The 25,893-nt window shown below is 43.2% G+C and overlaps 1 protein-coding gene across 2 annotated transcripts in view; it reads right to left on the reverse strand.

Annotated features, from left to right (window-relative positions):
• LOC112219708 (neurogenic locus notch homolog protein 1) overlaps positions 1-25,893 on the reverse strand; it is a 68,630-nt gene that overhangs the window by 22,833 nt on the left and 19,904 nt on the right. For both annotated transcript variants that reach the window (XM_024381216.2, XM_042302052.1), the window contains exons 4-18: positions 24,066-24,404; positions 11,543-11,665; positions 11,168-11,401; positions 10,719-10,874; positions 10,210-10,395; positions 9,845-9,958; positions 7,565-7,678; positions 6,938-7,171; positions 6,624-6,734; positions 5,308-5,500; positions 5,049-5,194; positions 2,397-2,510; positions 1,403-1,525; positions 1,135-1,287; positions 807-1,035 (exon numbers count right to left, since the gene is read on the reverse strand). In XM_024381216.2, the coding sequence (XP_024236984.1) occupies positions 807-1,035; positions 1,135-1,287; positions 1,403-1,525; positions 2,397-2,510; positions 5,049-5,194; positions 5,308-5,500; positions 6,624-6,734; positions 6,938-7,171; positions 7,565-7,678; positions 9,845-9,958; positions 10,210-10,395; positions 10,719-10,874; positions 11,168-11,401; positions 11,543-11,665; positions 24,066-24,404 (2,569 nt within the window). The remainder of the gene's footprint in view (positions 1-806; positions 1,036-1,134; positions 1,288-1,402; positions 1,526-2,396; positions 2,511-5,048; positions 5,195-5,307; positions 5,501-6,623; positions 6,735-6,937; positions 7,172-7,564; positions 7,679-9,844; positions 9,959-10,209; positions 10,396-10,718; positions 10,875-11,167; positions 11,402-11,542; positions 11,666-24,065; positions 24,405-25,893) is intronic.

Genomic DNA, 25,893 nt, shown 5'->3' on the forward strand with positions numbered 1-25,893 from the left:
TGAGAAGTATAGTAACCAAATGAGAAGTATAGTAACCAAATGAGAAGTATAGTAACCAAATGAGAAGTATAGTAACCAAATGAGAAGTATAGTAACCAAATGAGAAGTATAGTAACCAAATGAGAAGTATAGTAACCAAATGAGAAGTATAGTAACCAAATGAGTTAAAGGGATGTTAAAAGGATAGTTCACTTTGAATTTGAATTTGATTTACTTTAGCTTATTTTACATTTCTGTTGTTTCTTCCAATCTGTTTTTATTAGCTGGTTATTTAGCAACATCCAGAATAATCTGGTCAGCATTTTACTAATACATTTTTTTATTTAACCGTTATTTAAATAGGCAAGTCAGTTAAGAACAAATTATTATTTACAATGATGGCCTAGGAACAGTGGGTTAACTCCCACGTTCAGGGGCAGAACGACATGTTACTTGCCCAACGCTCTAACCACTAGGCTACCTGCCGCCCCGAGCTTGAATCAAGCAATGTGGAAAGGGATTGTTTCTCTTAGGATGTATTCAAAAGCATTTTACGTTTACATTTGAGTAATTTTGTAGATATTATTATCCAGAGACACTTAACAATTAGTGCATTCATCTAAAGATAGCTGGGCGAGACAACCACATCAGTCATAGAAATGAGGTTTTCCCTCAAATTAGTTCAGCAAATTCAGCACTATTAGGAAAAGACATGGGATGTATTTAAGATACTCTGAAGAGGTATGGTTTCTTGCAAAAAGGGTCTTTTTCTCCGTCCTTTTGAATTGCCACTAACGAAAACACAGTATGTGAACTGCTCTCTGTACCTCTCTGTGCAGTCGGGGGTGTTATTCTCGCAGTTGATGCCACTGAAACCGGGTGGACAGGTGCAGGTGTAGGAGTTGACACAGTCTGTGCAGTTGGCCCCATTCTTACACGGGTTGCTCTCGCACTCATTAATGTCATGCTCACACCTGCCACCACGGAACCCTGGCAGACAAGTGCACACAAAGCTGTCCACTCCATCTCTGCACAGACCTCCATTACTGCAGGGGTCTAGAAAGAGAAAGCGAGAGAGATATGTATCAGGTAAGTGATAGTTGGGCCAAGTTCACTTTACAAGACAGAGCGAAGAGTTGATGTTTAGTTCCTTACTGGGCTTGCAGTCGTCGATGTCCGTCTCACACTTCTGGCCGGTGTAGCCCGGACGGCAGCTGCATCGGTAGCTGCCCACCATGTTGTGGCATGTGGCGCCGCTGCGGCAAGGACTTTTCACACATTCGTTGATATCTATCTCGCATGTTTGACCTGAGAGAAGAGGGGGGCAGTCAGTCTCTCAAAGAACACCCTCTATTGGATGGATGGGTGGACAGATGGAGGAATAAACAGAACAGATGGATGGAGGAAGATATGAGTAGTTTACCTTGCCATCCCTCTGGACAGAGGCAGGAGAAGCTCTGGTAGTCCTCTGACTCATGACACACTCCACTGTTCTTACAGGGCTGCATGGGGCTGCATGGGGCCAGCAGTGTCTCACACATCTCACCTGGTAGGGATAGGAACACAACACACACCTCAAACAAATGCCCTCAAGTGCTACAGGGTACCCATCACAGATCATTAATCGGTCTGTACACTTTTTGAGTAAGAGCCGTGAATGTTTGTTCCGTTCATACATGTTTCGTTCATGTTACATTTGTATTTCACTCTCCACTTCCCTTTTGCAGTTGGACAACTTTGGAGAAGTACTACATCCCAATTCAATGCTTTTAAACTCTGACTTCTTCAAAGTTGTCTTCCAGTGAAATGGAAATGGCTGCATTGTATGATATTTCCCTTTTCTAGTCACATACGGAGGACTCCCACCCCACCGAAGAGTGGCATCATTCTAGTCACATACGGAGGACTCCCACCCCCCCGAAGAGTGGCATCAGTTTTTAAAGCCCACTTTTCCATCCACCTCCCTATCCATCTCCACAGTAACCAGAGGCCAGGCAGGAAGCTGCTTCCTGTTTCCTGCTATTGTTTAGCCCAGAGACAGGAAGAGGAAGTGGCCACGGGCTCCAGTTCCTTGTCCTCACGGTCTATAGCATGTTATTCACACACACACACACACACACACACACAGTTATCACAACATGGTAGACAGGGTGGATTTTTACACAAATGATAGAGAGGAACAAATCATAAGGCCTGTTTCCACACAGTTAGTGGGCATTAGTCAACCTATTTTTTTCTGAAATAACACTAAAAGTCTGCTAGAAATGTATTTTTATACCATTGTTCAAGAAGTCTTCTATTCTGGAGCCCTACAGGGCTTTCTGAGTAGAGGGCCAAACCAAAACCAGAGCCATAAGTCTACTGTACACATCTCTTTAGGCCTATATGGCTCCGGGAAAATCAATACGTTCTCATACCGGTATAGGGCAGTAAGCAGTTGCACTTGTAGCCGGCCACATCGTCAATGCAGGTGCCCTGGTTCAGGCAGGGGTTGGAGGCACACTCGTTGATGTTAGTTTGGCAGTTAGGTCCTAAGGCATGGCCGGGGATTAGAGAACACACATGGGTTAGAGTCGCAGATTTACTAGGGATGATATCCACCACCCAAACTCAGAGTTGCGTCATTGAGTTTTTATTTATTTATTTATATTCAACTAGGCATGTCAGTTTAGAACAAATTCCTATTTACAATGACGGCCTACCAAAAAGCCGCCTGCGGGGACGTGGGCAGGAATATAAAAAATAAATAAAAATATAGGACAAAACACACATCACGACAAGAGAGACACTACATAAAGAGAGACCTAAGACAACATAGCATGGTAGCAACACATGACAACACAGCATGGCAGCAGCACAAAACATGATACAAACATTATTGGACACAAACAACAGCACAAAGGCAAGAAGGTAGAGACAACAATACATCACGCGAAGCCACCACAACTGTCAGTAAGAGTGTCCATGATTGAGTCTTTGAATGAAGAAATTGAGAAAACTGTCCAGTTTAAGTGCTTTTGCAGCTCGTTCCAGTCGCTAGCTACAGCAAACTGAAAAGAGGAGCGACCCGGGGATGCGTGTGCTTTGGGGACCTTTAACCGAATGTGACTGGCAGAACGGGTGTTGTATGTGGAGGATGAGGGCTGCAGTAGATATCTCAGATAAGGGGGAGAGTGAGGCCTAAGAGGGTTTTATAAATAAGCATCAACCAGTGGGTCTTGCGACAAGTATAGAGAGATGCCCAGTTTACAGAAGAGTATAGAGTGCAGTGATGTGTCCTATAAGGAGCATTGGTGGCAAATCTGATGGCCGAATGGTAAAGACCATCTAGCCGCTCGAGAGCACCCTTCCCTGCCGATCTATAAATTATTGATCATTTACAATTTTTCCCAACACTTTTGATAAACAGGGCAAAAGAGAAATTGGCCTATAATAGTTAGGATCAGCTTGATCTCCCCCTTAAAATAAAGGACGCACCCTGGATGCCATCCAAGCAATGGGAACCTCCCCAGAGAGGAGAGACGTGTTAAAAAGGTTGGAGATAGGCTTGGTGATGATAGGGGCAGCAACCTTAAAGAAGAAAGGGTCTAAACCATCTGACCCAGATGGTTTTTTGAGGACAAGTTTAAGGAGCATCTTCAGCACCTCGGACTCAGTGACCGCCTGCAGGGAGCAACTTTGTAGCGGGGCATGTGAAAAAGAGGGAAGAGCGCCGGGGATAGTCGCATTAGAAGGGGTGGGAGATTAGGAAATGTTGGACGGGCAAGGAGGCAAGGCTGAGTCAAATAGGAATCCTGACTTAATGAAGTGGTGATTAAAAATCTCAGCCATGTGCTCCTTGTCAGTAACAACCACATCATCAACTTTAAGGGACATGGGGAGCTGTGAGGAGAGTTTATTCTCCAGGTCTTGAACCGTTTTCCAGAACTTCTTGGGGTTAGACCCACAGAGAGAGAACTGCTCCTTGAAGTAACTAACTTTGCCCTTCCAGATAGCCTGAGTGTACTTATTTCTAATTTGCCTGAAAGAGAGCTAGTCAGCCTGAGTATGCATGTGCCAAGCATTTTGCCAAATGCAATTATTGTGGAGTAACTCAGCAAGATCACAGTCAAACCAGGGGCTGAACCTGTTTTTAATTCTCATTTTCTTTATGGGGGTGTGTTTGTTAACAATACCACTGAAAAAAAAGAAGAAGATCCAAGTGTCTTCGACAGAGGGGATCAAGCTGATTCTATACCAATATACAGAGGCCAGTTCATGAAGGAAGGCTTGCTCATGAAAGTTTTTAGCAAGCGTCTATGACAAATCAGGACAGGTCGTTTCACTGAGCAGCCATTATGAACACAGACTGTAAAACAGTGTTCACTAAGGTCATTACAGAAAACACCAGACTGATACCTATCAGGATTATTTGTGAGGATAAAATCGAGGAGAGTAGCCTATTCTGGGTGTTTGGAGTCATACCTTGTGGAATTGGTAATAATCTGAGAAAGATTTAGGGAGTCCCATTGCTTTAGGACTTGGTCATGTGGTTTAAGCATGTACCAGTTTAGGTCACCTCTCTGGACAAATTCAGACTTAGTGTAAGGGGCCAGGAGAGAGCTTTGGGCAGGTAGGGTACAGGCCGGTGCTGATGGAGGACGATAACACCCAGGAAGAGTCAACAAGGAGCTATTTGAAAGTTTAATGCTTAAAACCAGCAAATCAAATTGTTTGGGGACAGACTTGGTGGAGACGACCGAGCACTGAACGTGATCCTTGGTAAAGATTGCCACTCTACCACCTTTGGAAGATCTGTCTTGCCGAAAAAGGTTATAACCAGAAAGGTTAACATCAGTATTCAAAACACCCTTCCTTAAGCACGTCTCAGTAATGACCAACACATCTGGATTGGAGCTGTGAACCAACACTTTCAATTGATCCATTTTTAGGTAATAGGCTTCTAGTGTTAACTTGCAAGGTGTAAGAAGGTAGAGTAGAGCGAGAGAGGGAGGGGGAAAGGGAGAGAGACAAGGAGATGATAGGGAGAGTGAGAAACAGTAAGGGAAGACACGTTGAATTGAACTGACCACTGAAGCCGGCTCGGCAGCTACAAACATATCCACTGGTCATATCCTTGCAGGTGCCACCGTTCATACACGGGTTGGACTCACACTCGTTGTTGTTGATGTCACAGTTAGGCCCACCCCAGCCAGAGTCACAGACACACCTGTAGCTGGAATACAGATAGAGAAAGGTAAGCGCGCGTGTGTGTGTGCGCGCGAGTGTGTGTGTGTGTGTGTGTGTGTGTGTGTGTGTGTGCGCGTGTGTGTGTGTGTGTTTGCTCACCCATTGAGCAGATCCTGGCAGCGACCATGGATGCAGGGGTTGCTGCCACACTCGTCCACCTGCAACAGACAGGTGGCATCACTGTAGCCCTCTGGGCACAGGCATGTGAAGCTGTTGATGCCATCGATGCAGGTGCCACCATTGTGACAGGGGTTGATGGCACACTCATCGGTATTGATGTTGCACATGGCGCCTGAAAATCCAACACAGCAAGGGGTGAGTTTTGATTCATATATGGCCATTGTTTAAAGAAACCACAGCTGGACATAGTGTTTTCTTCTCCCTCTCTCACTCTCTATTCCTTTGTTAGTTGCTGAGGTGATGGGGGAGTCTGCACAACACACAGGGCCACATTACTAAAGGGTATATAGAGGCAGGGTGAGGCTGCCTGGCTAGCCACTGGAGATTAGCAGTGAGGCCTTTCCCTCTCCCTACCCATTGAATAATAAGATGTGCTCTGGTAAGGAGGGAGAAGGAATGTTTCAGCTTGATCTGAGGGGGTGTAAGCTCAGATATTTTATACCAGTGACAATGGGACACACAAAGCCTCTCGCCACCCCCTCCTCCTCGCCTCATAGGGGGAACTGTGGAGGGAGGGCGGGCCACCTTAACCCAGGGCTGGTAAGGAGAAACAGAATGGCCAGGCCCCATTTCACACCCTGGTGAGCAACAATTACACCCCCCCATCCCCCCATCAATCAGAAAGGGGAGGGCCCAACTGCCTGCTCTACAACTACAATGGCCCTCTGTCTGTGAGCCCTGCCCCTCAACACTCACACAACAGAGGAAAGAGGACAAAAAGATAGAGGAGCAAGGGGGCAGCAGCAGCTTGCCTGCAAACCCTAAGAGTTTATTAAATATTCACAGACACACACACAAATGTGACACGTACGTGCACACACACACACACACACAGAGACAAGTAGAGACAACAGGTCCTACAGGGTTTTGAAACAGGAGCCCCATGGGAATAAGTGGACTGGAATTGTTATTCCACAAATGGTTTGGGCTAAATAATCCACATTTTCTTCACTGACACCGGGAAAAACATATAAAAAGGGTCAATGCTTAGGTGTAAAAACACTTCATACAGACCAGGTGCACATGCAGCAGGTGTGTGTGTGTGTGTGTGAGAGAGAGAGAGTAATTGCATGTGTGTGTATCAGGTTTGGGGCTGCCTCTCTGTTCTCCCGCCTTGTCCCACACAGCGAATGTGACACCACTCTTCTTTTTCAGTCAGCTCACTGGCCACCTGTCCCTCTCCCTTCCACCTTTCTTCCACCTGCCCCAGATTCTCCCGTCGACCCAGTGCTCACCTGCGTAACCTGGCTCACATGCACACTCATAGCTGTTGATCTTGTCAATGCACCTCCCGTAGTCACAGGGCTTGCTCTTACAGTCATCCAGATTCACCTCACAGTTAAAGCCTGTCAAACAACCAAAGTAGGGGGTACAATGTTACTAACACTGGCAGAGCTTCACACATATGCCTGGATGTGGCTGCCTGTGTTGGAAAATATGTAGGATTGTAGTATGGTGTGTGCATGCGTATGTCTGTATATGTGTGTATGTGCGTGTCTGTCTTCCTGTGTGGATGCGTATCTCTCTGTGTGTGTGTGAGTTCTTGTACCTGCAGTGCCCTTGGGGCAGGTGCAGATGTAAGTGTTCTCCCTGTCCTGACAGGTGCCTCCGTTCTGACATGGCTGGCTCAGACACTCATTGATGTTGGTCTCACACAGGCGGCCCGTGTAACCAGGGTGACAGTAGCAGGTGAAGGTGGCCAGGCCGTCCTTACACGTGCCATAGTGACAGGGGTCCGAGTAACACTCGTTGATGTCAGTCTCACAGTGCTGTCCAGAGTAACCTGGAAAGGAGGAGAAGGTAGAGAGTTCAAAACCTTTCTCCAGAAGTGTGCCCTCGTTCACTCCCCCTCGTGCATTTCAAAAGCATTGGATTGGTGCAAGCATAGCTGGAAGGAGTTTCCACCATATTCCTCACACCAATCCAATCCAATCTAAATCCATGAAAGGGAGTGTATGAGAGCACATTTCAGAATAAGGGTAGAGAATCAGAACATAGCTTATGTTCTAGGATGATGAGGTCTTATAGAGGGGGAAATTCCACCGAACCAAAGGAAGCCTATCGATGAACAGGAGTAGGCTTGGCCTTGGTTCATGTAACCACCCTATAAAGTGTATTAATTTAAACACAAAAATTGAGCCTCAAACCGTTCTGACCATGTGCAGGCCGACTGTACCTTCAGTGCATTCACATGAGTACTTGTTAGGGCCGTCGGTACACTTGGCTCCGTTCATGCAGGGCGTGCTGGCACACTCATCGATGTCAACCTGACATAGACCACCAGAGAAGCCTGGACAGGGAAGAATATGTAATATGTATCAGCCATATACCTTTTTGTTGTTGTTTTCTGTGCTGTTTTGCTATTCTTATAGTTTTGTTATTTGTCTCGTATCGAATCCAAGTTTATGTACATCTAACATGATTTGTGGGCTACACATCTGGGGTCAGACCCTCTTTTCTCCCCAATTTCATGATATCCAATTGGTAGTTGCAGTCTTGTCCCATTGCTGCAACTCCCCTATGGACTCGAGAGAGGTGAAGGTTCGAGAGCCATGCCTCCTCCGAAACACGACCCTGCCAAACTGCACTGCTTCTTGACACACTGCTCGCTTAAGCCTGCCACAGGTGTCACTAGTGCACGATGGTACAAGGACATCCTGGCCGGCCAAGCCCTCGCAAATTGTGCGCCGTCTTATGGGTCTCCCGGTCACGGCCGGCGGTGACACAGCCTGTGATCGAACCTGGGTCTGTCGTGATGCCTCAAGCACTGTGATGCAGTGCCTTAGACCGCTGTGGCACTCGGGAGGCCCGGGACATTTTTTTTAGATTCAAATCCTGTGTTGTCTTGGAAAGCCTTTACACTATGATATATTAAAAGATGCACATTTCTCACGTCTCGTACGCGACCACTAGATTTTCACCCCTGCAAGCAGTACAATCTAAACAGAATTGTCTCTTCAAGCCAAATGCTCATACAGTAGTTTTGTTTTATAGCAGAACAATGTTTTGAAACAGCACAAATGTAGACATTTTCCTTTTAGTTGAATATGTTTTATTGGGTTTTTCTCTGAAAGTGCACTAATAGCCTGTTACATTCTGAAATTGACGCCGTAGCATGAAAAAAATTAAGAAAGGAATCTCAGAACAATGCACCGGCAAGCTGGATCAACTCCCCAGTGAATTAACAGTTCAGTCGGAATTTGTTCTACCTCATGTAATGATTTGCATATTGATAGCCTGGTTTGTCCTAAGGTAACTTAAATATGCTAAAGTTATAACGTACGCCTAAAAGATATCTAACGTTATCTGAATGTAATTGCGCTCTTAATTATTTTACCACATCTTTCAAACATAATCCAGCCTTTATTGTGGCTCTAAAGTGCATGAGTTAGAGGAGGGAAAAACAGAAAAAGGTTAAACTAATTTGCATCTAAAGTAGGTCTGGAGGACCCTGAACTTTATAACGACACCCCCCCCCAACACACACACACAACCCATATAGCAGGAGCTCCAAATACCCACCACCCCTTATACCCCCTTTAATTCCCAATTAAATAGCCAGCATCAGCTGCGCAAAAGTGGGGTTGTGATGGAGACGTGAATGAGGATGTGTTCAACCCTCAGTTCCGGAGTTTACCCAGGATCGGATCCACACTTTGCGTCCGTGGACTACATCGCTCTGTTCTTCGTGGCCTTTCTCCGCTGGAGATCTGTTGGCGGATTGGATTGTCTGACTGACCGACTGACTACAACCTTTTTGTATACGATATTTCATTTGTTTTGATGTGATGTATACTGTGATGATTTCTGTAGTTAGTTGTAGTTGAGGACTTAGTAAGAGTTGATACGCTTTAAAGTTCTGTGGTAAAATAATTGTTATATTGATTGTATGATTAATACTGGGTTTACGCTACACTTAAATGAACGGACAAACATTGCGTGACAAAAGTCACTTGAGTTCCCCTGAACTCCTTTACCGGGCTGGACTCTTTTTAGGCCCGAGGTACAGGACATTTCTGGAGGAACCAGAATATAGTTGTTTTTGAAGTTCTTTCCAATGTTTTAAGGGTTTATGAAAAGTTTATTTCCATCCTGACTTTTACATAAGTCCTTTGTATTGGTGTAGACTTGACGGACCAGATGGGACTCATTCCCTCCAAAACCAAAAGGAGAAACCAATGTTTTCTCTGGTAGGCACAACCTACCTGGCACCCCTATAAATAATCACCTCAAGTCAAAACCGTTACACAACACACACACACACACACGGTAATCATTCACTTTACTTCACCCTCCAGTGACCCCACTTCCACCCAAACCTATCAGGAGCTGAGGACCCCCACCCTCCATCTACTCCTCCAACCCTCTCTCCCTGTACACCTTCCTTCCTCCATTCCTCCTTTCATTCATCAATTCCTTCCTCCCGCCAACTCTCTCTTTGGGCCATCTCTCTCACCTTTGTGGCACTCGCAGTGGAAGGAGTTGATCCTGTCGATGCACTTCCCGTTGTTCAGACAGGGCATGCTGGCACACTCGTCAGTGTTGATCTGGCAAAACACCCCCTCATAACCTGAACACACACACGTTTATGACAATATTACAGCAACAGTTTCAGGTCACATTACTTTGAGTTCACAGGCTCAAATATTTAGCCATTTTTAGATAGCTAGTATTGTCTTGTGTAGCAGGGGCAGAGAACTGAACTCCAATCATGAACAATTATTCTTACACCTAACAACATGTCAAAGTGTCTATGTCAGTAAGACAGTGTTACAAACCTAAATATCCCCCTAAATGGTACATTTCAATGTGTCATCGTACCTGGCATGCAGATGCAGTGGAATCCTCCAATTTGGTCCAGGCATGTGGCATCGTTCTGACAGGGGTTGGACATGCACTCGTTGACATCCATCTCGCACCGCGGGCCCTCATAACCCTGGAGACACTTGCACTGGAACGAGCCTTTAGTGTTCAGGCAGCGCCCACCGTGCTCGCAAGGGTTGGCACCTGAAACGTCAAACACAGGATATACATCACCACTTATATCCCCACTTTCAGCCTGTGCAATTTCTCTATCATTAATACAAGAGGTAGATATAAAGATCCAGCACTTCAGTGTTCTAATGCCAAAATACTACCAAAATGCATACGCGTCACACTGACAATTATTTATTTTTATTTAACCTTTATGTATCCAAGTTAGTCTAATTGAAAATCGCTCAAGGGAGTGTTTGGTAAATAGCACATTGGCAGAGTTTGTCACCCTGAATGTTCAGAGATGGGTATCTTTCTATAGAGATGAGAGAGGAGCAGAGAGAGAAGTCACTCACCTAAGGAACACTCGTCAATGTCCTGGTTGCATGCAGAGCCAGTGTAACCTGGAGGGCAGGTACAGATGGCTTTCCCGTTGACAGGATTGGTGTCACAGTTAGAGCCTTTCTGACACGGGTTACTGATGCAGGCATCATCAAGATGACACAGTAAACCTGAAGAAAGACAAATTATGATGAATGGGATTTTTATAGGTAGTGCATTTCCAGGGGCACAAAATGCTTTCTATTGTAAAGGGGGAGAATTGACTCACCTCATCAACTAACATTGTGAAGCACCAACCTGAAAATAGTCTCTCAATATTGTCAAGCAACTATCATGGGGGTGTAACCAGGCCACCTCAGTCCAGTCTGGTGTGCAAAGCTCTCAACAGTTTCTTATTTTTAATCTTCCTCCAATGTGTGTGTGTGTGTGTGTGGTTTGTGTGGGACAGGCGAGGTCGTAGTACCTGTGCGCCCATGTGGACACTCGCAGAAGAAGGACGCTACACGGTCGTGGCATGTGGCGCCGTGATAACAGGCTGCGCTGGCACAGTCGTCGATGTTCTCACTGCAGTCATCGCCCGTCCAGCCATTGACACAGACACAGTGGAAGCTGCCATAGGTGTCGTGGCACGTACCGCCGTTCTGGCACGTGTTTGGCATCATCTCACACTCATCCACATTCTCGGTACAGAACTGGCCTAGAGAGCAGAGGGCAACGATTACATTATGCAGGGGCCATAAGAGATTGATATAGGGACAATGTGGGTGGAATCTCAAGTTAATTTATTTCCAGAGACCTTGTCCATCTTGAAGATTGGAGGGTTTGGTATAAAGGTTACCTGTAAAGTGAGGGGGGCACTGGCAGTTGTAGGTGTTGACCCCATCCACACACAAGCCACCATTCTGACAGTTGTGGCCTGGGCAGTCATCAATGTTGTGATCACAATTCTGACTTGTAAATCCTGAGAGTGAGTGAGAGAGAGAGCGTGAGAGTTGAGAGAGGGGGAGAAAGAAGAGACATTAGGGGGAAAAAAGGGAAAAAGAGACATGTCATTCATAGAAACCAGTAACAATTTCACTACACATAATTCAGACCCACCTTTCTTCTTATTGTTACAATCCTTTATAACCAGAGATAAGATCTGCATATTCCCATGACCATCTGCTTGAATCTACCTCCTTGTACGCTTCAAAGGCTCCCTGCGTTGTGTGCAGCCATTTTACAAATCAAAACTCAGGTTAACGATCAACCCAAAGCGGCGTAGGTTTCCTGCTCGCCTCACTCTCTGTCTGCATTCTATCACAAAGATACACGAGAGTGGCACGCCGTGGGTTACATTTTAACTCTTAGTTAAATGTTAAAATGCATGCACACACACATTTATCCAAACCGTCCTTCACTCAGAACCTTTAGGATTGGTCTACGGGTGACTGAACTTTGATTCCCACTGAAATCTCAACCTTTAGGCCAACAACACCAACTGCATGCTTCACTATCATCAGGAGGAAGGAATGAAGGAAAAATCTGGGAATACCGTCTGTTTCTGAGCCGCTGGGAATGAGGGAGTCTCGGCAGCTACATGCAGAACTCCACAGCAGAGCCACAAACAGACACAACCACCATGCATGAACCACCATTAGGGCTGTGGCGGTCATGGCATCCTTTTCAGCCGGTGATTGTCATGCAAATAACTGCCGGCCTCACGGTAATTGACCAATAATTACCATAAACACATTTAGCATCTCCTGGCTACCATGAATAGCCTACAAAACACTGATACAGACCATTGGAACAATTACATGAATCCATTTAATATAGACTACACCATCACAATTAAGCCATTATTTATTTTAGACAGGATTAAAGAAACATGATATGAAGAAAATGTAATCTATTTCAGAAGAACAGAATATAATATTCTGAGTTGTCCTTATGTTAGGCCCTGATCTGGCTTTGCCATATGGCTGTGGGCTAAACAGTTCATTTAACAGACAAGATTTGTTTAGAATTGTATATTATTTTATAGAATGAAGAATACAGTTGAACATAGCTGAATAAAATAGAAAGGATATTTTCTCCAAAAGATTTCCGAGGGAGTGCGCACATGCAGCTATTCTGTGTTGAGCAGTTAACAAAGAAACAGGTCCTCCTAAATGCCTACGTTTTTAATATGCAAGCATAAGCAGCGAGGCCATAAGGCTAGGATAATCTTTTCCTAAAGTATATTGAATTAAATGTCAAAATTACAGTGCATTCGGAAAGCATTTAATTTTTCCACATTTTGTTACGTTACAGCCTTTTCTAAAAATGGATTCAAAATACAGTTGAAGTCGGAAGTTTACATACACCTTAGCCAAATACATTTAAACTCAGATTATCACAATTCCTGACATTTAATCCTAGTAAAAATTCCCTGTTTTAGGTTAGTTAGGATCACCACTTTATTTTAAGAATTTTCAGAATAATAGTAGAGAGTGATTTATTTCAGCTTTTATTTCTTTCATCACATTCCCAGTGGGTCAGAAGTTTACATACACTCAATTAGTATTTGGTAGCATTGCCTTTACATTGTTTAACTTGGGTCAAACGTTTTGGGTAGGCTTCCACAATAAGTTGGGTGAATTTTGGCCCATTCCTCCTGACAGAGCTGGTGTAACTGAGTAGGTTTTGTAGACCTCCTTGCTTGCACACGCATTTTCAGTTCTGCCCACAAATGTTCTATAGGATTGAGGTCAGGGCTTTGTGATGGCCACACCAATACCTTGACTTTGTTGTCCTTCAGCGAATTTGCCACAACTTTGGAAGTATGCTTGGGGTCATTGTCCATTTGAGAGATCCATGTGACCAAGCTTCCTGACTGATGTCTTGAGATGTTGCTTCAATATATGCACATCATTTCCCCCCCTCATGATACCATCTATTTTGTGAAGTGCACCTTTTCCCCTCTGCAGCATAGCACCCACACAACATGAAGCTGCCACCCCCGTGATGATGTTCTTCGGCTTGCAAGCATCCCCCCCATTTCCTCCAAACATAACAATGGTCAATATGGCAAAACAGTTCTATTTTTGTTTCATCAGACCAGAGGACATTTCTCCAAAAAGTATGATCTTTGTCCCCATGTGCAGTTGCAAACCGTAGTCTGGATTTATTTGGGCGGTTTTGGAGCATTGGCCTCTTTCTTGCTGAGCAACCTTCCAGGTTATGTCGATATAGTACTTGTTTTACTGTGGATAAAGACACTTTTGTACCGGTTTCCTCCAGCCAGCATCTTCCTTTGCTGTTGTTCTGAGATTGATTTGCACTTAATGCACGTTCATCTCTAGGAGACAGAACGGGTCTTCATCCTGAGCGGTATGACAGCTGCGTGGTCCCATGGTGTTTATACTTGCGTACCATTGTTTGTACAGATGAACGTGGGACATTCAGGCATTTGGAAATGGCTCCCAAGGATGAACCAGACTTGTGGAGACTACAACTTTTTTTCTGGGGTCTTGGCTGATTTCTTTTGAATTTCCCATGTCAAGCAAAGAGGCACTGAGTTTGAAGGTAGGCCTTGAAAAACATACCCAGTTGCACCTCCAATTGACTCAAATTATTTCAATTAGCCTATCAGAAGCTTCTAAAGTCCAGACACAATTTTCTGGAATTTCCCAAGCTGTTTAAAGGCACAGTCAACTTAGTGTATGTAAACTTCTGACCCACCGTGATACAGTGAATTATAAGTGTAATAATCTGTCTGTAAACAATTGTTGGAAACATTACTTGTGTCATGCACAAAGTAGATGTCCTAACCGACTTGCCAAAACTATAGTTTGTTAACAAGAAATGTGTGGAGTGGTTGAAAAACGAGTTTAATGACCTAAGTGTTTGTAAACTTCTGACTTCAACTGTATATTTTTCATCCATCTACACACAATATCCCATACTGACAAAGCAAAAACAGGTTTTTAGAAATGTTTGCAAATTTGTTAAGCATAAAAAACAGAAATACATTATTTACAGAAGTATGCAGACCCTTTGTTATGAGACTCGAAATTGAGCTCAGGTGCATACTGTTTCCATTTTCATCCTTGATGTTTCTACAACTTGATTGGAGTCCACCTGTGATTTAATTGATTGGACATGATTTGGAATGGCACACACCTGTCTATATAAAGTCCCACAGTTGACAGCGCATGTCAGAGCAAAAACCAAGTCATGAGGTCGAAGGAATTGTTCGTAGAGCTCTGAGACAGGTTTGTGTCGAGGGACCGATCTGAGGAAGGGTACCAACACATTTCTGCAGCATTGAAGGTCCCCCAAGAACACAGTGGCCTCCCTAATTCTTAAATGGAAGAAGCTTGGAACCAGCAAGACTCTTCCTAAAGCTGGCCACCCGCACAAACTGAGCAATCAGGGGAGAGGGACCTTGGTGAGGGAGGTGACCAAGAACCCAATGGCCACTCTGATAGAACTCTAGAGCTCCTCTGTGGAGATAGGAGAACCTTCCAGAAGGACAACCATCTCTGCAGCACTCCACCAATCAGGCCTTTATGGTAGAGTGGCCAGATAGAAGCCACTCCTCAGTAAAAGGCATGTGACAGCCCAATTGGAGTTTGTCAAAAAGGCACCTAAAGGACTCTGACCATGAGAAACAAGATTCTCTGGTCTGATGAAACCAATGTTGAACTTTTTGTCCTGAATGCCAAGCGTCACATCTGGAGGAAACCTAACATCATCCCTACAGTGAAGCATGTTGGTGGCAGCATCATGTTGTGGGGATGTTTTTCAGCAGCAGGGACAGAGTCTAGTCAGGATCGAGGGAAAGATGAATGGAGTACAGAGAGACCCTTGATGAAGAGCACTCAGGACCTCAGACTGGGGCGAAGGTTCCCCTTCCATCAGGACAACGACCCTAAGCACACAGCCAAGACAATGCAGGAGTGGCTTCAGGACAAGTCTCTGAATGTCCTTGAGATCTCTGGAGAGACCTGAAAATAGTTGTGCAGCAACGCTCCCCATCCAACCGGACAGAGCTTGAGAGGATCTGCAGAGAGGAATGGGAGTAACTCCCAAAATACAGGTGTGCCAAGCTTGTAGCGTCATACTCAAGAAGGCCTGAGGCTGTTAAAAACTTCTTAGGGCTGAGATCCAGCTAACGGGATCGATATGACAACAGCCAGTGAAAGTGCAGGGCGACAAATTCAAAACAACAGAAATCTCATAATTAAAATTCCTCAGACATACAAGTATTTCACACCATTTTAAAAGATACACCTCTCGTTAATCCCACCAGTGTCCGGTTTCAAATAGGCTTTACGGCGAAAGCCCCACAAACGATTATGTTAGGTCAGAGCCAAGTCACAGAAAAACACAGCCATAAATCAGAAATAGAGAGAGAATTCATTACTAACCTTTGATGATCTTCATCAGATGACACTCATAGGACTTCATGTTACACAATACATGTATGTTTTGTTCGATAAAGTTAATACTAAAAAAAATTCAGTATACATTGGCGCGTTTTCAGTAGTTTCAAAAACATCAATTGATTTTGCAGAGAGCCACCTCAATTTACAGAAATACTCATAATAAACATTGATTAAAAAGATACAACTATTAGGTACGGAATTATAGATCCACTTCTCCTTAATGCAACCGCTGTCAGATTTCAAAAAAGCTTTACGGAAAAAGCAAACCATGCAATAATCTGAGTACGGTGCTGAGAGCCCAAACAAGCCAAAAAGATATCCACCATATTGTGCAGTCAACAGAAGTTAGAAGTAACATTATAAACATTCACTTACCTTTGATGATCTTCATCAGAATGCACTCCCAGGAATGCCAGGTCCACAATAAATGTTTGTTTTGTTCGATAATGTCCATCACTTATGTCCAAATAGCTACTTTTGTTAGTGCGTTTTGTAAACAAATCCAAACTCACGAAGCGCGTTCACTAGGAGCAGACGAAATGTCAAAAAATTCCGTTACAGTCCGTAGAAACATGTCAAACGATGTATAGAATCAATCTTTAGGATGTTTTCAACATAAATCTTCAATAATGTTCCAACCGGAGAATTCCTTTGTCTTCAGAAATGCAATGGAACGCGAGCTAACTCTCACGTGAACGAGTGTCACAAGCTCAAGGCATTCTGGCAGAGCCCTGACTCTTTCCCCTCTCATTCTGCCCCACTTTACAGTAGAAGCATCAAACAAGGTTCTAAAGACTGTTGACATCTAGTGGAAGCCTTAGGAAGTGTAACATGACCAATATCCCACTGTATCTTCAATAGGGAATGAGTTGAAAAACAACCAACCTCAGATTTCCCACTTCCTGGTTGGATTTCTTCTCAGGTTTTTGCCTGCCATATGAGTTCTGTTATACTCACAGACATCATTCAAACAGGTTTAGAAACTTCAGTGTTTTCTATCAAAATATACTAATACTATGCATATATTAGTAACTGGGACAGAGTAGCAGGCAGTTTACTCACGGCACTTTATTCATCCAAGCTACTCAATTCTACCCCAGCCATAAGAAGTTAACACTGCCAAAGGTGCTTCAACAAAGTACTGAGTAAAGGGCCTGAATACTTATGTAAATTTGATATTACATTTTTTATTTCTATACATTTGCAAAAATGTCTAAAAAACTGTTTTTACTTTGTCATTATGGGGTTTTGTGTGTAGTTAGATAAGGGGGAGAAAAACAATGTAATCAATTTTAGAATAAGGCTGTAATGTAACAAAATGTGGAAAAAGTCAAGGGGTCGGAAAACTTTCCGAATGCACTTTCTGTTGAAAGGTGAACCTTTGCCCCAGTCTGAGGGGCGATAGGCTAATTAGCATACATTAAAAAAATTGTCTACTGAAGCATGACTTGGATCAGTAGCTTCTTTAAAAAATACATAGTGCCTACGGTCAGAAGGAAAGGCAGCGCGTGCAATTTGGGAAGATTATTGTTGAGTTGCAACGTCCTGAAAAGATGAGCGGCTAAGCCAGCCATATTGCAATATTTCATAATACAATGCAGGAAAACATACTTTGGTAAGCAAATGGTTATTGCTGTAAAGAGAACACAATAAAAAATACTAATGTCGTATCAAAATTCTCAACTTAATTGACCGAACAACAGTATAGCCTATATTATTGGCACAGAACATATTCACTATTCATCATTGTTGGGTCAGTGCTACTTAAAGGTTTGCTTTTTACAATTTCCTCCTCCAGTTTAGATGAACGTCATATTCTGTGTCTCGCCTTCTTAGGCCTATTATATGGTCGTTTTTAATTGTATCTACTTGTCAGTATCAGTCGAGTAGGCTAACTTGTAATTTGCTGAATAAAAAATATTATGCTAATGTCTCCAGTCATATAATGCATAGTAGAATTTTATGAAATGTGTTTATAAAAAGGCAACATTTTCCCATGCAAAGAAAGAAATGTACAGTATCCAATATAGCCTAGGCCTAATCTACACTATAAGTGCTCAGCTATGCATTGAACGGTCGTTTTTTGCGAACAGTGATTGAGTTATATTATTAGCCTAAATGATGACCATCCAATCTACTCATCACTTTACAAAACAGTATGCTATCTTACATAAGTCTGCAAATGCGATTATGCATGGAATGCTTTTTTATTAAGGGGAATTTTTATGGTGAAAATTGGCTTCACCAAACTTGAAACTCACGCGCCGCCTATGTATGCTAAGTTGTAAAGCGGATTCATGTGCTTCATTTAAAGAATTGAACAACAAATATAGCAGCAAAAGAATCCTGGGATCACTTGTTAAATAGTGGCCATCCAAAACTCCATTTTCAAATGCGATTGCGCAATGACTGGGCTTAGAAGAACACGTTTCACTAGGCTCTGCAGGCTATGTGCTCTGCAGGCTATGTGCTCTGCAGGCTATGTGCTCTGCAGGCTATGTGCTTTCTAACTATGTTCCAGGGGTCTTGGGCCTATAGGCTACAGTGCCGTGAAAAAGCACTTGTACCCTTTCTGATTTTATGCATTTTTTGCAGATTTTTTTTATGCTGAATTTTTATCAGATCAACCGAAACCTAATATTAGATAAAGGGAACCTGAGTTTACAAATAACAAAACCAAAAGTATACTTATTTTCTTTATTTAACTAACAGAGTTATGCAACATCCAATTCCCGTGTGAAAAAGTAATCGTCTCCTGACACTCAATAACTGGTTGAGCCAACTTAAGCTGCAATGACTGCAACCAAATGGTCCCTGTAGTTCTTGATCAGTTGTGGAGGAAATTATCACAATACCACCCCCATGCTTGACCGTTGGTATGAGGTTCTTACTGTGAAATGCAGTGTTAGGTTTTCGCCAGACATAAATGGGACCCACCTCATCCAAAAAGTTGACAAGAAGCACATGGATGATCATCAAGACTCTTGGAAGAACGTTCTATGGACAAATGAGTCAAAAGTATAACTTTTTGGACAACATGGGTACCATTATGCCTAACAAAAATCAAACACTGCATTCCACAGTAAGAACCTTATACCAATGGTCAAGCATGTTGGTGGAAGTGTGATGGTTTGGGGATGCTTTGTTGCCTCAGGACCTGGACGAATTGACTTAATAGAAGGAACCATGCTCTGCTCTGTATCAGATAATTCTATGGGAGAATGTCAGGCCATAATGTTTGTGAGCTAAAGCTGAAGCGCAGCTGGGTCATGCAGCAAGACAATGATCCAAAACACACAATCAAGTCTACATGAAAATGGCTAAAATGCAACACATTTGAAGTTTTGGAATGGCCTAGTCAAAGTCCAGACCTAATCCCAATTGAGATGTTGTGGCAGGACATGAAACGAGCAGTTCATGCTTGAAAACCCACAAATATCGCTGAGTTAAAGCAATTCTGCATGCAAGAGTGGGCCAAAATTCTTATACAGCTATGTGAGAGACTGATCAACAACTACAGGAAGCATTTGGTTGCAGTCATTGCAGCTAAAAGGTGGCAAAACCAGTCATTGAGTATAAGGGGACAATTACTTTCTCGCACAGGGGAACTTGAGTTGCATAACATTGTAAATTAAATAAATTAAATAAGTATACTTTGTTATTTGTTACCTCAGGTTCCCTTTATCTAATATGAGGTTTTGGTTGAAGATCTGATAACATTCAGTATAAAGAAATATGCAAAAATAGAGAAAATCAGAAAGGGGGCAAATACTTTTTCATGGCACTGTACATTTGGAGTTATTAGGTCACTTTAATTGTGATACAAACCTTAATAACAGAAAAGTGTTTTTGAGAATCTTCAAAGTAGCCATGCTTTGCCTTGATGAAAGTTTTGCACACTCTTGGCATTCTCTCTTCACGAGGTAGTCATCTGGAATGCATTTCGATTAACAGGTGTGCCTTGTTAAAAGTTAATTTGTGGAATTTCTTTCCTTCTTAATGTGTTTGAGCCAAATCAGTTGTGTTGTGACAAGGTAGGGGTGGTATACAGAAGATAGCCCTATTTGGTAAAAAAACAGGTCCATATTATGGCAAGACAGTCCATCATTGCTTTCCATGAAGTTCAGTCAATCTGGAAACTGTCAAGAACTTTGAAATTATCTTCAAATGCAGACGCAAAACCCATCAGGCGCTATGATGAAACTGGCTCTCATGAGGACCGCCACAGGAAAGGAAGACCCAGAGTTACCTCTGCTGCATGAGATATGTACATACGAGTTACCAGCCTCAGAAATTCCAGCCCAAATAAATGCTTCACATAGTTCAAGTAATAGACACATCTCAACATCAACTGTTCAGAGGAGACAGTGTGAATCAGGCCTTCATGGTCGAATTGCTGCAAAGAAACCACTACTAGAGGACACCAATAATAAGAAGAGACTTGCTTGGGCCAAGAAACACGAGCAATGGACATTAGACTGGTGGAAATCTGTCCTTTGGTCTGATGAGTTAAAATATGAGATTTTTGGTTCCAACCGCTTGTTCTTTGTGAGATGCAGAGTAATTTAACAGATGATCTCTGCATGTGTAGTTCCCACCATGAAGCATGGAGAAGGAGGTGTGAAGGTGCTTTGCTGGTGACACTGTCTGTGATTTATTTAGAATTCATGGCACATTTAAACAGTATGGCTGCCACAGCATTCTGCAACATTACGCTATCCCATCTGATTTGACCTTAGTGGGACTATCATTTGTTTTTCAACGGGGCAATGACACAAAATACACCTCCAGGCTGTATAAGGGCTATTTGTCCAAGAAGGAGAGTGATGGAGTGCTGCATCAGATGACCTGGCCTCCACAATCACCTGACCTCAACCCAATTGAGATGGTTTGGGATGAGTTGAACCGCAAAGTGAAGGAAAAGCAACCAACAAGTGCTCAGCATATGTGGGAACTCCTTCAAGAAGGTTGTTAAAGTATTCCTCATGAAGTTGGTTCAGAGAATTCCAAGAGTGTGCAAAGCTGTCATCAAGGCAAAGGGTGGCTACTTTGAAGAATCAAATACAGTGGGGCAAAAAAGTATTTAGTCAGCCACCAATTGTGCAAGTTCTCCCACTTAAAGATGAGAGAGGCCTGTAATTTTCATCATACACTTAAACAATGACGGACAAAATGAGAAAAAATATCCAGAAAATCACATTGTAGGATTTTAATGAATTTATTTGCAAATTATGGTGGAAAATAAGTATTTGGTCAATAACAAAAGTTTATCACAATACTTTGTTAAATACCCTTTGTTGGCAATGCCAGAGGTCAAACGTTTTCTGTAAGTCTTCACAAGGTTTTCACACACTGTTGCTGGTATTTTGACCCATTCCTTCATGCAGATCTCCTCTAGAGCAGTAATGTTTTGGGGCTGTTGCTGGGCAACACAGACTTTCAACTCCCTCCAAAGATTTTCTATGGGGTTGAGATCTGGAGATTGGCTAGGCCACTCCAGGACCTTGAAATGCTTCTTACGAAGCCATTCCTTCGTTGCCCGGGCGGTGTATTTGGGATCATTGTCATGCTGAAAGACCCAGCCATATTTCATCTTCAATGCCCTTGCTGATGGAAGGAGGTTTTCACTCAAAATCTCACGATACATGGCCCCATTCATTCTTTCCTTTACACGGATCAGTCGTCCTGGTCCCTTTGCAGAAAAACAGCCCCAAAGCATGATGTTTCCACCCCCATGCTTCACAGTAGGTATGGTGTTCTTTGGATGCAACTCAGCATTCTTTGTCCTCCAAACACGACGAGTTGAGTTTTACCAAAAAGTTATATTTTGGTTTCATCTGACCATATGACATTCTCCCAATCTTCTTCTGGATCATCCAAATGCTATCTAGCAAACTTCAGACAGGCCTGGACATGTACTGGCTTAAGCAGGGGGACACGTCTGGCACTGCAGGATTTGAGTCTCTGGCGGCGTAATGTTTTACTGATGGTAGGCTTTGTTACTTTGGTCCCAGCTCTCTGCAGGTCATTCACTAGGTCCCCCTGTGTGGTTCTGGGATTTTTGCTCACCGTTCTTGTGATCATTTTGACCCCATGGGGTGAGATCTTGCGTGGAGCCCCAGATCGAGGGAGATTATCAGTGGTCTTGTATGTCTTCCATTTCCTAATAATTGCTCCCACAGTGAATTTCTTCAAACCAAGCTGCTTACCTATTGCAGATTCAGTCTTCCCAGCCTGGTGCAGGTCTAAAATTTTGTTTCTGGTGTCCTTTGACAGCTCTTTGGTCTTGGCCATAGTGGAGTTTGGAGTGTGCCTGTTTGAGGTTGTGGACAGGTGTCTTTTATACTGATAACAAGTTCAAACAGGTGCCATTAATACAGGTAACGAGTGGAGGACAGAGGAGCCTCTTAAAGAAGTTACAGGTCTGTGAGAGCCAGAAATCTTACTTGTTTGTAGGTGACCAAATGCTTATTTCCCACCATAATTTGCAAATAAATGCATTAAAAAAACTACAATGTGATTTTCTGGATTTTTTTTCTCTAATTTTGTCTGTCATAGTTGAAGTGTATGATGAAAATTACAGGCCTCTCTCATCTTTTTAAGTGGGAGAACTTGAACAGTTGGTGGCTGACTAAATACTTTTTTTGCCCCACTGTATATTTAGATTTGATCGTTTTCATGCCTACCAGGAAGGCTATACTCCTGTTGTAAAGCGAAAGCAATGTGCTTAATATTAGGAATGTTGAGAAATAAATATAGCAGGCCTAGCCTATAGAAAGCTGATGGGAACCTCTTATTAGTAGAGGCCATCAAAACTCTGTTCTCACTCAAATGCATAGTCTATATAAATGTTGCGCAACATGAGCTCATGGGCTCTCATGAAGTGTTTGATTTTATTTTCGATTGCATTTGTATTGATGTCAGAGTGATTAGAGGGACAACAGATCCCGGAGTACAAGGCCATTAGCAACTGGCAGTTAGCAAGCACTAGTAGGCTACTAATGACCACCAGTAGCATCAGAGCGCAGTTTTGGAGAAGCCTAGTTACTGTGACTAAACGGTCAGTTGGAATTTGACTGCGGTCATGACTCGTGACCGCCGGTGTAGCGGTAATACTTTCACCATAACATCCCTAACCACCATTAATCACTATCTTACACACTAGCTCTACAACTGTAGTTCTCCCACCAAGGGGGAATCCCAATTGGCTTGTCAAACCGTTTGCAAACAGAAAACCTTTGTGATGTGTTTGTGTGTGTGTGAGTAGTTATCAGGGGGAACCCAGCTAGCACATAGCGTACATTGAACCATATGTTTCTTCGAGCTTGGTGAGAGCATGCTTGTCCTATGATTATTTTGCACACAACCTTTGCATAACTTTCTGGGAATGGTGCAGGATAGTTGCTTGGCCTTAGAACATTCTCAGCACATTTAAGGAACTTGACAAAAATATATATATATTTTCTCTGTAATTCATTACTTTCGTAAATGTTCCTACAGGTTTCCTCATGGTTCTATTTAAAGGCATGTTTTCAGAACCTCCCAGCAATCTATAAATTTACGTTCCCAGAACAGGAAAAATGTTCCCTTCAGTTTACAGAACATTTAAAAAAGTTCCGTTTTACAGGTCAGGAAACTCATGGTTTCGTTCCCGGAACCAATGGGAAACCAAAAACGTACGTTCCCACAACTTCCACAACTTTCCCAGCTAACACTAAATGTGTTAGCTGGGAAACGTCTGCGCAATAATATCCTGCCAGCAGAAACCAGAGACTAGCAATGCCCTATATCCACCAATCACATCCAAGCTACAACAGCTCTCTATTAATCAATTCCTGACAGTACCTCTTTGGTAAACACAAATGATTGAAAAGTCAATGCCAGGCAGGCTCAAACAGGCACAGATTAAGAATTTTAATAGATTTGAGCAAAGGGGTGAAGGGTTACCTGGCAGGCAGCTGCAGTCATAGCTGGTGTCCCCCTTCTGCACGCAAGTGCCCCCACTGTGGCAGGGAGAGGGGTTGCAGGGCATGTAGGGGGTCTCGCAGTTGGCACCCGTGTACTCCTGGGGGCAGCGGCAGTGGTAGGAGCCCACCTCATTCACACACATGCCCCCGTTGCGACAGGGTGACGACATCTGGGCACACTCATTGACGTCCAGCTTGCAGGTCTGGCCATGGAAGGCGGGCAGGCATGCGCAGATGTAGTGGGACTCGAAGGGTGAGCATTGTCCACCGTTGGCACAGGGGTTGGATGCACAGGGGTTGGCAATCTGGCATGTCTTCCCTAGAGGAGGAGGATAGGATGACAACAAATAAAAACAAACAATGAAATAACATCAAACATAACTGCATGAACAGTATTTCATTTGGTCACTTCATTTAGGCCATACCCAGCTAGCACATAATGTTCTGAAAACCATATGTTAGAGCTTGGTGATAGCATGGTTGTCCTATGGTTATTTTGCATACAGCCTTCCCACAACCCCCTGGGAATGGTGCAGGATAATTGGTTGGCTTTTGAACACATTTAAGGAAAAAAATAAACGTTATTTTCTTGGTAACCCATTAGCCTGGTTGCAAGTCTCTGTTCAGCTACTACATTCCACTCCTATCATTTCCCAAAGAGACTGGCCTTTTGGCAATCTTCAAATTTGAACATTGTATCATTAATGAGCTCGAGGAGATCAGAGGATTTGATCCTGATTCAATAACCCTCACAGCTATCATCCAATCACAATATTTATGCAAATTCAATTGAGAGGAAAACGTAAACTTAATTTATACATTTGATTGGAAACATTGTAACATTGGGCATGCTGACAAAATACATGTGTGTGTGTGTGTGGCGTGTGAAGAACAGAAGATACCCGTTTATTGCATTTTTACCACCAGCCAATGTGATCACATCACACCAGAGAAGCTCTAGCCATTCAAACTTCCCTGCCAGTTCATTGTGAAAGCAGTAGCCTATTTTATATCCAGCAAGCAAGAGCAAGGTGCCTCTTTCCTCAAATAAATGTATTTGCTCAAAATAAGTAACCAAACTATATTGCTACTTCTGGGACACGAATTGGGCTACTGGTTCAATAGCTATAAGAGGATGGAAGAGAGAGGAAGAAGAGATAGGGGAATAGAGAGAGGAAGAGAGGATGGAAGAGAGGTATAAAGAGGGCAATGAAAGGGAAAGGGATACCTAGTAAGTTGAACAATTGAATGCATTCAACTGAAATGTTTCTTCTCTGAATCAGAGGTGCGGGGTGCTGCCTTAATCGACATCCACGTCTTCGGGGCCCGGGAAACAGTGGGTTAACTGCTCAAGGGCAGAATGACACATTTTTACCTTTTCAGCTCAGGGATTCGATCCAGCAAGAGCGAGAGGATGGAAGAGAGAGAGAGGATGGAAGATAGATGGCCAGTGGAGGCCAGTGGAGATACATGAATTGCGCAAGAAGGGAATAGTGAAGACAGATATGTGTAAATTAGAAGTTAATTAATAGGCTGGACTATGCTAGCCTATATATTAGACCTAGCCTACCACAATTTAGGTGACCAACATCTGTGTTATGCAAGCCAGAGACAATTTTTTTTATTTGTCTGATGCCCATTTTGTGCCAATTAATTGAAGTTGAAGATCTCCAAATCGTCAGTTTAATTAAATGTGCAATAAAAAAAGCATAGTGCCTAGGTCTATTTAATGAAACTGGCTGACAGTGGCTGTTGGCTGGCTGACGTAGGCAACAGATTGCAAAACAGGGAATCCCCGATTCCTCACT

The sequence above is a fragment of the Oncorhynchus tshawytscha genome, linkage group LG20 (assembly GCF_018296145.1).
Source record: "Oncorhynchus tshawytscha isolate Ot180627B linkage group LG20, Otsh_v2.0, whole genome shotgun sequence".
Classification (NCBI taxonomy): domain Eukaryota; kingdom Metazoa; phylum Chordata; class Actinopteri; order Salmoniformes; family Salmonidae; genus Oncorhynchus; species Oncorhynchus tshawytscha.